The following is a 13,081-nucleotide window of genomic DNA, read 5'->3' on the forward strand; positions in this document are numbered from 1 at the left end:
AGGCAAAACCAACTTTTGCTTGGTCTTGCAGCGTGGCAGCTCGTCTTAGATGGTTCCTTTGACCTCACTTCTTTCTTCCTTCTCCCAGAATAACTGTAAAATACGCCTTCTCCAAGGCGAGTTTTACTGAGTGTTAGGAAACAGTTTTTGGCCATAGAGCCGTCCCTCGTGGGAGCTACAGTGTTGCCGCTACCCCAGGTGCTGAGGACCCTGGTTCCCACGCGCTCAGGTCATGCTGGCAGTTGCTCCATGGCCTCCTGTTGCTGGGGAGGAGCTAGTCCGTGCACTCCCTTCCCAGCGTGACCTCTCCAGGAAAGGAGTTGGGCTGCTGTCATCTACAGGGCAGTGCAGATGTCTCACTCCGTAAAGCTTCCTTTCTCTGAGGCAGCTTTTCCCTCGAAGTGAGCTTATATCAACAGATAATGCTCTCTGGCTCCATCCCCATCTGCCTCATGTATCTCCTCCCATTTCCAGTTCATCTTATCTTAAATTTCTCCAGAAGCTTGAAGATAGATACTTTTTATAAGGAGAGGTTCCAGTGACTAAAACCAGTTCTGAATATGGTGTTTATTACTGGATAATTCTACTGTAATTTAAAAAATACCTATTTCTGGCCTACTCGTTCTTCCTCAGCTTAAATGGAATCAAAATAAAAAGCATCAAGGCCAGAGCTCTAATGAAATTCACATTTTGGACGTCGCATTAGTACAATAATGCATTTCACACTGTTGTTTCCCAATTTGCCTAATCAAATAAAAGGAGATCAAGCATTACATAGGCCAGCCTCCCCATTCCAACAAGGTAACACTGAAACCATCAGTTTTGTAGTTCAATTAATTTTCCCTTCACAGGTTGGCTAAGCCACATAATTTAATCAGCATTTTACAGTTCAGTCAATAGATACAATATAAGGGGTGTTGACAATACCCTGTGCAGCTGTCCCAAGTACCAAGGAGTTATGGAGTATATGGATAACATGGAGAGGTTTTGGGCAGGAGTAAAGGCCACTTGCAATGGTGCGTTAAATGCTCACTGTGGAATCAGGATGTCTTAGTCGTACACGTGCTTTGCTTTCGCATGTGGCTGCCTTGTAGATAAAATACAGTGGTGTTGTGGCATTGTAATCAGACCAGACGCGGGAGGTTGCCCTGTGCTGTCAGAACCTTGTCTAGAGGAAGAAGGTACCTCACTCTGCTGCTGAGTCAGGTGGCCAGGGCCGGGTCGGTACCTGGTTTCTGTAGTCTCAAGTAAATTATGTGCAAGTCATTTGGTCAAGGGAAAAAAATCTCTGCAGTTGATCCCAGTTTTCTAAGTAAAATCAAGAAGTAGACAAGAAGCATATTTAAAGTAGATGTATTTCTCTGCCGATGTCTTAGAAAGAGCATGACATTATGAAAAAGATGTTTCTTCTTTCCTTCCTGCTATTATGGAAGGCTCTATTCTCAGAGTGCCTAGAAGCTGTCAGAATTGGTGCCGTCAGTAGGTGGTCACCAGGACATTCTCAACCAGCAGTCTGTTGGGAATGAAAACACATTTTTCACATGTCATCAAAGATAGCTCAGATCCTACAGTGCATCTGAAGAGTTTGTGATGAGCCAGTTCTCCTTCTGATCTGTGGTTATCACTAAGAGGGCTCTCCTGCTGAACTTCCGAGAGAGCGCTTGAGGTAGTCGAGAACTTTGCACAGTTTGATTCACTATAGAAAAAAAAAAGCAGTTCTACTTATATATGAAAAAGTTGGCATCCCTCTCTTGCTCTAGAACAAAACTGAGTACTTCAAAAGACACTGCTGTTGACTAATGTCAACATTAAAAATTCTGTTACCCTAAAAATGGAATGAAGAATTTTGCACAATTTGGAACTAAGTTTTTTAAAGGAAAACTAACTAATGGGCTGGGTTTGGGGCTTTGCTGTAACTTGTTGTGATTTGGGGGTGGCATTTCAGTGTTTGTGGCATAATACCTAGAGCTAATAATTAAAAAAAGCAAAGGATAAAAAATGTTCTCGTTCTGTTTCCCAGGAGATTTATCCCCAGGTTTCACTCTGCTGTAGAGCGCGTCACAAAATTATGTGCAGGTGGGATTTCTTCCTCGAAAAGGTGCATTTTTTCCCAATCGCATTCATGAGACGTTTGTGCATTTTGTTTCAACTGGCTTCAGCAACAGCAGTGGTTGCAGCGAGTGCCAGCTCCGAAAGGGTTTGCGGCCGAGTCGTGTATGTGTGCTTGAGCTCGTACAGCTACCGGCACAGTGAGACATTCGTCCTGTGCGGAGTGAGACGTTGTCGCTCAGCGCCTGAGCAGGTCTGCTGAGGCCCTCGGGCTGTCCTTGCCTTGCTTGGCGTTCTGCTTGGAGAGGTCCAGCCTCTGCTCCCCGGGACGCTCCGGGGCTGATCTTGGGCTCAGGGAGCTGCACTGCTTTGCTGTGTGAGCGGCTTTCTCTGTGCCTTGATGCTTTAATAGTGCTCTTGGAAGAGCTGTGGCGGTAGCTAAGGCTGTAGGCAAGACAGGAGCGTCTAATCCCTACTCTGCAAACTTGATCTCGTATCTGTGCTCTTTTTATATATTGATGTCACCCATCCCCAGGATACCTGAGGCTGATTTCTCAAAAGCATTTGGGTAACAAAGAGGTCCCTGGCCTGGCTGCTTTTGCTACTGTATCTTGCCTGCTGGCAGGTTAGCATCAAAAGCCCAAAGTGCCAACGTGAAGGAGTGCTGTTTTGTCAGCCAGTCTGACTTTGAGGGAGAATGTTTGTTTTTCTTCTGTAGCTTCGCTCTGAGTCAGCAAAGGGGATAAGCCAGTTTGTCGGTATGAAAAGTCTCTTGTTGGGTCCCAGGCCCCAGAAACAGCACCCCATCTGGTGAGTTCCTCTGGAAATATTTGTAAGGTAAGGAACTACATACCGTTTATGGCTCTTTGTTGCCAGATATGTTTTGTTTCTCCATTACACAGGGTTTTAATAGCAAGTGTTTTTTTTTTCTGAAACAAGCATCAGAGACCTGATCCATGAGACAGTTAGACCCAGTCCTACAAGCACGTGGCACTTCACTGCTTATCAGATAAATACTTGACTTTAGCATATAGTCTAAGTAACTCAATGGAAGGCAGCAGCTACAGACATATGAAACCAGTTGAGAGCAAGCCTATGGATTCCAGTTTGGGAAAATAAGCTTATTTACAAAATGAGGCAGAACAAGCAAATGAAAAAATAAGTGTGAATTAAATAATATGGCTTTAGTGCAAACATGTAGATCAACTGTTTGCTTTTCCATAGGATACAGAGCCATCCCTGTAACATGGTAAGAATCGTTGCAAGTGTACTGCCAAAAAAAAAAAAAATCACTGAATATAGGCAAATTTTTTTATCCAAAGTCCCTCATTATATTAAGAAAATTATTGCAGCAGAAAATTTGCAAGTGCATCACAGGACCCACTTGTACTGTTAAACAGATGGCACCTACACAAGACCCAAAAATATATAACAATTTTAATTGAGCCAATGCAAAACAGATTTTTGAAATAAAATAGTACATGCCAGGTCTAATAAGGCTCTTACTAGGAAGTTTGACATAAAATAATTTTATAACAGCACAAGAGGTATTTAGGAGAGGCTCATTAGTAAATATAACATTTACTTCACTTGCCTACTGCAGTCTCTTAAGTTCTTGGTAAGTACATTTCTACCTGCTTTCATTTTTCTTCTCCAGATATAATTTTTCTACCTCACTTTGAGGTATAGACCCTTGTCATTTTAATGGTGTCATTTTCAAAGCCAGCTTCTTGGTTTGGATCCCTTCCTTATTCCTGAAGACGATGACAAAACTTCCCCACCTATTTTGGCAGGAACATGTGAGACCACTCTGGGTGGTCTCCTTTCATGAAAGGAAGTATTTGTACCTTTTAACACTTAAGTGTAGCTTCTACAGCAAATTACCCCATGATTTATTCCCATTTGGCTGATAGCATGGAATAGGTTGCAGTTTTTGACAGAAGGGGAACATTTAACCTTTCTGTGGCAACCACCTCCAAGCGAACCCGCTCTTCCAAAGGGAAACCTCTTAGTCAGCTGCACGCCGCTGCCGTCGACCGTGATGTCCTTAGAGCCTGTTGCTGGCTGTCCTCATTCTTGCAAGGTTTCAGTCAGATCAAGCAGAACTTTGCTTACAGGAAAAATGCAAAACTGAGCTCCAGGAAAGTCTTCAGAACTGCCATAAATACGTACATGTAAATAATGCGCTTCTAGTGAGATGCACCATTGGCTTTTGCACACACATGTGAATCAGGTTAGTGTAAATCTAAACCAAGTTACTGTTATGTTGCATCCCTTCTCCCAACATTTTGTGTTTTCTCTTGGGAGATCCTCTGGGCCTTGGCATGCTTTCCAAGCCACAGCGTCCACAGGTTGGAGAAGAGAGTCAGCAGTGCTTTTTCAGGATTAGTTCATCTGAATTAGCTCCCAAAATACAGGCATGTGCTTACCATTATTCAGAGAGGAAAATAAATGAACTCTTAACTTCATACACATGCTTAAATCTCTTTGAGGTGAATGGGCCTTTGGCCTCTAGTTCACATCTGAATAGTCCCCTGGATCAGGATATCTTTATGAGCTTAGCCCACAGGACCAACATAGTCTTACCTACGGATTCTCACCCCAGCTTAGACTATATATGTAAAATGAATGCTCTGTGCTATGTCTAAATGTGAAATCATGTTCTGAGCATCTCTTTGCCAGTTAACTCCCCTAAACTACAGACATTGTCCACATCTCGGGGTCACAGCCTCTGTGCCAATCTTTCCTCCATAGCAAAACATCCCAGGACATCCTTAAAACTTCTTAGGAAATGGGAAACATCCAGCAGCATGTGAGAGGCCCAAGCAGGAGCTGTCAGAATCAGCCCTTAGCTCCCTATGCTGCAACCTTCAGCCTCCAAAATTCTTTTCAGAGGCTCCTCTCACGAGTGAGAAGTTTGAGTTAAAATCTAAAGACAGATGGTGATGGCACTTTCGCTGCTTCCCAGTGAGCTAGAAAAAAGAAAGCTGTTCTACAGAAGACCAATGTTATTTTAGTCATGAGGTAGCAGTCAATAATCACAGGATAAAATGTAGATTTTGCCCACCTGGAAAAATCCAGTCGATAGCACTCTGTTTCTTTATCCTTCCCTGCAGTCTAAGTTGTCTTGAAATATAGGCCACAATAAGAGAAATAATTCTCCCATAGCTGGAAAATACGTTTTGGCTAAAATGACAGCACACAAACTCCTTTAGTCCCTTTCTGCATTGAACGGAGGAAGTGCAAAAGGTAAAAACTACCGTACTTGTGGCTTTCACCTTTTTTTTTTAATATGTCAACATGATTTGAATTGTAAGGACATGCTCAGAAGTGAAAACAATGAACAGTACAGTCTGATGTCACCACTAATTCTGAAGAGGCTGGATAACTGTGTATTTGTAGTCTATCAAAATTACGGGTAAGGGATGTATATATGACTTGCATGAGGTACCATTTACTGAGACCGTTAAAAATAGTGTTATCTTTTGCTTTAAAAAAAAAACCAACAACAGTTAGATTTGCATCCGCAATGCATGCACATTAGAACATTTTAACAGGATGACGTTAAGTAAACCAACATCTCTGTGTAAAATACAGAATTGTGGTGTCACATTAAGGACGATTAGAAGAGGAGAAATGTGGCACAGTAATTTCCTGGAGGAAAAAAACAGCATGAATTTGTAACAGTTGGGCTTGGTTTTCATGCAGTATTTGTGCCTCGGAATGAGCCTGCATTGTGGCGCTCGAGAAAATTCCCTTACCTTTCACCTTAAAGATCAGCCTGACCTGTCTCGTTCTATTTAAGCCCAAAGGATTAACGTTTGATGAAAGCTGTAGTTCTTGTTAAATTAAAAGCCAACTGAAGAGGAATGCTTTAAAAATTCATTTTCATTTTGTTTCATATTATCTCCAGCTAATTAAATCCTCATATTATCAAAATGTATAAAATACAAACAGCCTTGTCCTATTTGGGATATTCTGTTGTTCACAATGACATTTCCCATTGATAAAAATCCTGCTTCCTCTCAGTCATAACTGAAGCTCCTCAAGGACTGGCTGACGGTGTTTCTACATCTTTTGCACATTGCTCTTTAGAAAAAAAAATATTTCACCAATGTACTTTTCCTCTTGGCAATATTCTCATATGCGATGAGGTAAATTTTCTCTCTCTTATCATGACCAAGTAAAAGGAGCATCGATAAATCCTTCTAAAATTATTATGGAATGCTGTTTGTTTGTCATCCAGACGCAGTGTTGTTCAAACAGCTTGCCAATGAGTAGCATTCGCAGACATCCAGGATCATTAGGGAATCGAGCGTAAAGACAGTGAAACCAACTTCTCATTTTCCTAACACTTGGGGTTTTCTCTGCTCGGTTATGCTGTGTCTGAAACAGGTTTCAGTGTAGCTGGTAGCATCTGTGTAAGAATCTGTTTAGATTTTATTTCTTGTCCCCTGGAATTGGTACTTCCTACTGCATAATTACTTTGCCTCATGTTGCGCAACCACAGTATGTTGTAAGCACACTGTCTTTGTGACCAAAGCGTGTACCATTTACAAAGCTGGTATTGAGGCAGAGCTTGTAATTCAGCAGTAATGAAAGCAAATGAACGCTCAGTGTCTGTGCGATATGAGGCATTTACAGGTTAGTGAAATAACGTACAACTCAGTAGAAATTATTCTTAGTGTTAGCTCACTAGCCACTTTTAAATTGCCATGCAGCACGATTTTTAGGTTTGTTCTTTTCTTTGGTCTGTGCTAATCTTCGTGTTTACAACATAAAATAACCAAGCTTGTTCTGCTTTTGGAGAAGAAGTATGTGTTTTATATACCCTGTTCTCTTTAGAGACCCAAACGTCCCAAGTACTGATTGAAGCGTCCAAACCATAATGCAACAAATGCAGAAACTTGGATATATTTTTGGTGCTTGCCTTAGAACGACAGCCTTGTGCTCTGTTTACTGGGGCCCGCACAGCTAAGTGCTCGTTTTACACAGCATGGAAACCCAGACAGAGCATGTGTCCCTGGAAAACTAGGTTTCTTCTTCAGAAGGGAAGCTCTGAATTTACACTCTTTCTCCCATAATTTGTTGAGAGTTCTCATCTGATCAGGTGACCTGAAGCAGTTTAACATGTAAAGGATCACACCACCTAATGCTTGTAGATGTGCTGTCACCTGTATTTGGATTTTTTTAGACGCAGAAATAAGATATTGAAATAACAGCAGGCATCTTCTTAAAGAATTGTTTCAAATTGTGGGTTTCTTTACCTACTTCTAAGTAGGACATTTTCTAGATGACTCTTTTCGCTCATTTATTTTTTTCAAGACACGATTGCTTTTGTTATCCAGGTAAAATAGATAGAAAAACTTTTATCAGATACGGTCTTTTCAGAAGGAGATACATAAGGTTTTAAATTGTGCAAGAGACATACTATATGAAACCTACTGAGTATATTTTTCTCAAATATTTTAAGCTGTCATGCCAAATAATTCTTGCTTTGTGTCATTTTGAATCAGTGAATTTTAAACCATTATTACCCTGTGCCTCTTGCCCCCCAAATTATTTGTGACAGATATTCCACATTGTATGATAATGAAACTCTTAGGGTGTTATCTTCGACTAAATGAAAAGTGTAACATACTGTAATATCATGCCAATTAGAAGGGAAAATCAATGTCGATACCTGAAATACGTTTTTGCTTGGTTATCAGCCACTCCATGAAAAATTGCACGTTCCACAGTGTTTTTAATGAATATGGATAGACAGCTATAGAGAACAAATTATTAGGGAATTTATATTTCTGTGGCCGTATTTGTTACAAATATTCTTTGAGAGACGGCAGATATATGTGAGGAACAAAATCTCTTCAGCTGCGTGTTTTGTCTGTTATGCAACGCTGCTTGAAATACAAGCTGACAATTTCACAGATATCTCAAAGGAAGTGCGGCTTTACATGAAAAATGGAGGAAAAATAAGTCAAATGGAACAGAGTTTATTTTAACTTGCTGTCTGATTAGTGCGGTATTTCTGCCTATGCTGCTTCAATATCTTGATGACCGGTACAGAACAGCACCTGGGTCTTGTGTAAACCTCCTTAGTGTTTGGTTTCTCTGTCTTGAGTTAAGCTGGAAAACGCCCAGAGGTTTGATCAATGGCTTGAAATAAGCCAAAGATGTGTGGTTGGTCTGCATGAGTAAAATCAGCCTTTTGTACAGACATGCATGAAACCACTGCAAACCAAAGGCCAATGGCATCAAAGCTGGAATTACGCTAGATGTAGTAGCGATTTCTTTGGGCACTTTATTGTTCTATTTACATTGCTAATGCTACATATTGTACGTACCGGCGTGTCTGATGCATTTTAAATAATTGTGGAACAGTCAGAAGCCCCTGAGTTAGGCAGTGACACGCTTTCTTGGTATATACCATGTGATGCCACAAGAAGGTGGTCTGTCGTTTGAAGCTGGTAGCGAAGGAGACTGTAGCTGGCAAAATTAAGGCTTAACTTGTGAAGAAGATGCAGGGAGGGGAAACAAGAAGAAGAAATGATCACAGAAACTTAGGTAATTATTTTATTTATAGTCTAATGTGCACACATGGCTGTTGATGATGAGGCTACCAGTGACATAAATAAACTCAAGCAAAAGATGTAAGCAAGTGGATACATGTAAAGGCTTCTTTGGGCAGTGCCACGAATTTGGACATCAACCAAAAGAATTATTTATGTCCCTTGCAATTTCAACGAAGAGCACAAAGGAGATAATTAGACCAGGACGCTTTGCATTGCTCTTTCCATCTTGCGCACATTCATGCCCACCAAATGTGAAATGTTCGCCTTTTCCCCTCAAATGTGATGGTTGTTGAACTTATTTTTAGTGTCATTTGATAAGCCTCCCTGCTCGCAGAGAGACATCCCACTGACCCAGCCACTGGTCATTGTCTATACCAGTTCCCATCAAAGCAGGCGCGCTTTGTCAGGTTTCGACTCGAATATCCATTTTGCATCTGAAGTACAGTATCGAAAGTGACTGGATCATTTGAGCCTTTTTCTTCAGCTGCTCCCTCCTTCCTCCCCCACAGTGTTTCCGCTCACGCTAACATAATTTGGCATCGTCGACGTGACACGACACTGGTTTTTCTAAAAAATTATAATACATACATTGTCAATGTTTTGTGATGGCCGGCGCTCCTGTAAATTTAATTTCTAAATTGATGGAAGGAGGTCTTTTTCCGCTGCTGAATCTCAACCAATGCTCAGTGCCCCCTCGAAAACCGAGTAATGCACATACAGTAATAGGTCATTCAATGTCAAAAGGCATAAAAAAGATGAGCAAAATCTTCACAGGCTGCTGCTTGCTGTTGCCTTTAATTATATTAATTAAACTTTGAAATTCTCATGCAAAGAGAGTTGCTGGCTTGTGACGCTGAAGAGCCCTTGGAGATTTAGGGGGGAAAAAAAACCCTGAGATACCAGCTTAGTGGCTACTGCTTTTTTTAATCTAAAAAAAAAATACATAAGCCTACTACTGCTAGGTATGTTTATAGATGATGATGTTTTATGCGCTACTGAACTTTGAATGCAGGAAAGGGGAAAAAAACCACCAGCCACAGTGTCAAGGTCTTGAAGCATCAGTCCCTCAAACTCCGCTCAAGATCTCTGGTTACAGGCTGTCTTCCTGTGGAATAACGCTCTATTAATTTTCTTCCTGTCCCGGGTGCATAATGAAAGAAAGGTGTCTTCAAAAACTAAAGGGCAAAGTCTTGCTTGCTACCAATACCTTGAGGCACCCTGTCTACATTTTGTCATGCGTGTGCACTTTTCAGTGTTAGAATGACAAGATTTCCAGTCAGAAGGTTCCCGTAAGGCACGATGCGATGGGAGACTCAGAAGGATTTTGTGATCTGACATCGCTGTAAGGCAGTGAACTCTTGCATTTGCTTAGCCTGGTGGGAATTTTTATCCTTCGCCTATGGCTAATAGTCCTTATTTAAATAACATGTGCCGTCTTTGCATCTGAGAAACTTTGCATCTCCGCTAAAAGCACATTGCGTCCTGAGACTCTGTAGTCCTTAAAAAAATTTAAAAAATATATAAAAAATTAGCATCTTTGGGTGTCTTTATTCTCCCTCATGCATGCGTACTGTGTATTCTATAAAAGCGTAGGCATGCAAGTCAACGCTTCTCTTCTTGTCACTGTTGCAAATCACAGGGTATTACCGTAACGTAGTAAAACACAAGGGCTTGGTACAGCACTGCTGGCTCCTGGAAGTGGGGAATGGAGAAACCTTCCAAATTCAGGCTTGAAGATGATCCAAGAAATTCGAGGAAGTGCTCAGTTGTCTTTGGCTGGTTGAGAAGTGGCAATGTGGCTGTATTTCCTCCTTGTATCCTCTTCTCCTCCTTTACTGAGACTGAACTCTGGTGAAGTTAATACATCGGCCCTGAGGGGGGAAGAAAGAGAGAAGCTCTTATTGGTGGGTGAAGTAATAAATACCGAACAATATTTTCAAATGCTGAACTTTACATGCTAAATAAAGACTGTGATTGATATTCAGATGTTTGTGAAAATAACATATTCATGAAGAACATTTTAAGAGTTAATGGAAATTACCCAGAGCAAGGCACTACATTTGATTTACAAATTTATGATACTATTGAAAGCAGTGATGACACAGAAGACACATTTGACCACTCTCAGCTCTTTTGTGAGGATAATTTGCACGTTTGAAGCTCTCAGTAACTGTTGGGCGCCAGTTCAAACCTAAGCATTTGTTCCTGTTCTAAACATAGCAAAGGAAGATCGAGGCAAAGACTGTGACCTCCCCAAGGATCTCCCCCAAGCAGAATCCTCATGCAGTACAGCGCAGAGAAATGTGATTGCTAGTTCAGCAGAGCTGCTGCTGGTTTGAAATTGTATTTTATTAGCAATAACCAGGGCTCTGCATCTATAAACTGTATTTCTTAGGTTCTTAAAATCTCTGTGCACCAAAGGGAACAGTAGTTTCTCATGGTGTTGTATCTGAGAATACCGTTCTTCCAAAAATGGGTTCAGATGAGTTTTGACAGTTTTTAGTGTAGCTGAATGTGAAACAAATCCAGTAGTGAAAATGATTACCCCTTTTATTAATTTGGGATAATCACTGAAAATATAGCAGTTCTTTTTGGAGCTTATTTAAATGTCCAAACTCCAAGTTGATAATCAGTTTTTGAAGTGCGCTGCGGTCTCAACAGAGTAGCTCCTCTCTTTAAACAGCTCTCCTGGGCAAAGCAGCAGTACCTTTTCTTTCTGCAATGGAAAAAACAGCTCATATTGAGCCTTTGTTCAGGACTTTTCTGCATGGTGAAAGTACTTCTCCAGAGTCTTTCTCTGAAGTATTAAGGACTCTCTGAAAGTGCTTCTGTTAGATTAGCATATGCTAACCTTTGTTAAATAGTTTGTCTTGAGGTGCTTTCTTAATCACAAAGTTTTTCCATTTGAGTGGGCTATGTAATGCAAAATGACGGTCTGGACAGGCAGTAAGGAGCCCACAAGGTGGACCTGCGCCTGCCTGGGTGGTACGGCTCGTTGCGTGAACTGCATACCCACGTTTACTTAGGGCAGCTGAGCCAGAACTCCCCTCCTCCTGAGCACATTAACCACAAGTACTTTTATAGTAGCTGGTTATATATATGGATATGTATGTACCTGGGGACAAAGGGAGGGATTTTCAAAGGTAGGTAGGTGTATAGGTTTCACAGCGTTTAGAGGGATTTTACTTGAAAGAAAGTCTTCTCAGTTAATTGATGGTTTTAAGTCTTTTCCGGGGGTAAGTAGGAGGAAAGGAAAGAAGTAGGGTATATTTTCTTTTCTCTGTTCCTTTCACTTCCCACCTAAGTACTTCTAATAAATTCTGGCACCTATGAAGCAACTTAAAAAGAGAACCTTAAAAGATGATCCCAAGCAAACTGTGCTAGTTTTGGAGTAGACAGAGGTGCTTATGCATTGAGTCCTTTTTTCTTTCTAAAGATGTATGTTTGGGGGACAATTACTGCTTTCTTATTCAGTGTAAGAGATTATAGCATTATCAGAAGAAATTAAGCCTGAATTCCATATTACCTTCATTAATTTATTTTGATCCAAATGTTTTAACAGTATCAGTGGAGGGAGATTACATACAGTGTTATTTGGCATTACCTCGAGCAAGTCTCAATAGATGTCTGCCCTTGCCTGGCATGGAAGGAGCAGTGTTCGCTAGATCAACTGCAGGAATAAGTACACAATGCAGGGCAGGTCAAGGATTTTTTTTTTTCATAATTCTTTTCTAATGATCCTACCTCCTATCAGCTACATAATAAATATAAACGGTGGTGAATACATGGATGGAGTAATTGTAGTAACTTCTAAGTGCTACCAGCTGCCTTATAAATGCAGAAGAGATGCAGACAGATAAACCAGGAGTGCTAAGAGATTCCATTAAAGACAAAGCATAAAGGCACAGCATGTCTTTACATGCCTTTACGTTTGCTTTTCTGAAATGAATGTCTCAAAGTGAACTGTGTGGTAGAAGCAAAGTATTTCTAGAGCCTAAAACCCCAAAACTATGCAACTCAAGCACTTCTGACAACAAAGCTAACATTAAACAACAACAGCAAGGATGTTTACATCCAAGTGTGATACCACACGTGCAAAACCAAGACATCACAAAATGTTTGCAGAAAACAGCTAACAGGAGAGTCCCAGTGTGTCTCAGATGATGCAATTAATATTGCAATTTACTCTTCATTACAAAAGCTCTGATTTTGTTTGTAGCTTTCTCACAGTTCTTTAAACATAGTTACTAGTGCATGAATTTATATGAATTTTGGACAAATGATGTGAGTATTAATCATTTTGGTATCTGCATCCAGTTTTCATTTAGGAAGGCATTTTTGTGTGGCCCAGCACTTTACCTGAGGTCTAAAATGATGACTCAAAGTAAAATATGCTCTTCTAGACCTGACTGCAGCAAGTCAGTAGGTGCAATATGTTAAGGTGGGATGGTTTTTTAGCT

At 40.7% G+C, this 13,081-nt stretch overlaps 1 protein-coding gene and 1 long non-coding RNA gene across 3 annotated transcripts in view; one reads left to right on the forward strand and one right to left on the reverse strand.

Moving 5' to 3' along the window:
- The window catches only part of LOC138067117 (uncharacterized), a 248,822-nt gene that overhangs the window by 224,741 nt on the left and 11,000 nt on the right, over positions 1–13,081 (forward strand). The gene's annotated exons all lie outside the window — the stretch shown is intronic.
- ANTXR2 (ANTXR cell adhesion molecule 2) overlaps positions 8,609–13,081 on the reverse strand; it is a 123,106-nt gene continuing 118,633 nt past the window's right edge. For both annotated transcript variants that reach the window (XM_068941322.1, XM_068941323.1), the window contains exon 17: positions 8,609–10,492. In XM_068941322.1, coding sequence (XP_068797423.1) covers positions 10,454–10,492 — 39 coding nt within the window. In that variant the 3' untranslated portion in view covers positions 8,609–10,453. The remainder of the gene's footprint in view (positions 10,493–13,081) is intronic.

The sequence above is a fragment of the Struthio camelus genome, chromosome 4 (assembly GCF_040807025.1).
Source record: "Struthio camelus isolate bStrCam1 chromosome 4, bStrCam1.hap1, whole genome shotgun sequence".
Classification (NCBI taxonomy): Eukaryota; Metazoa; Chordata; class Aves; order Struthioniformes; family Struthionidae; genus Struthio; species Struthio camelus.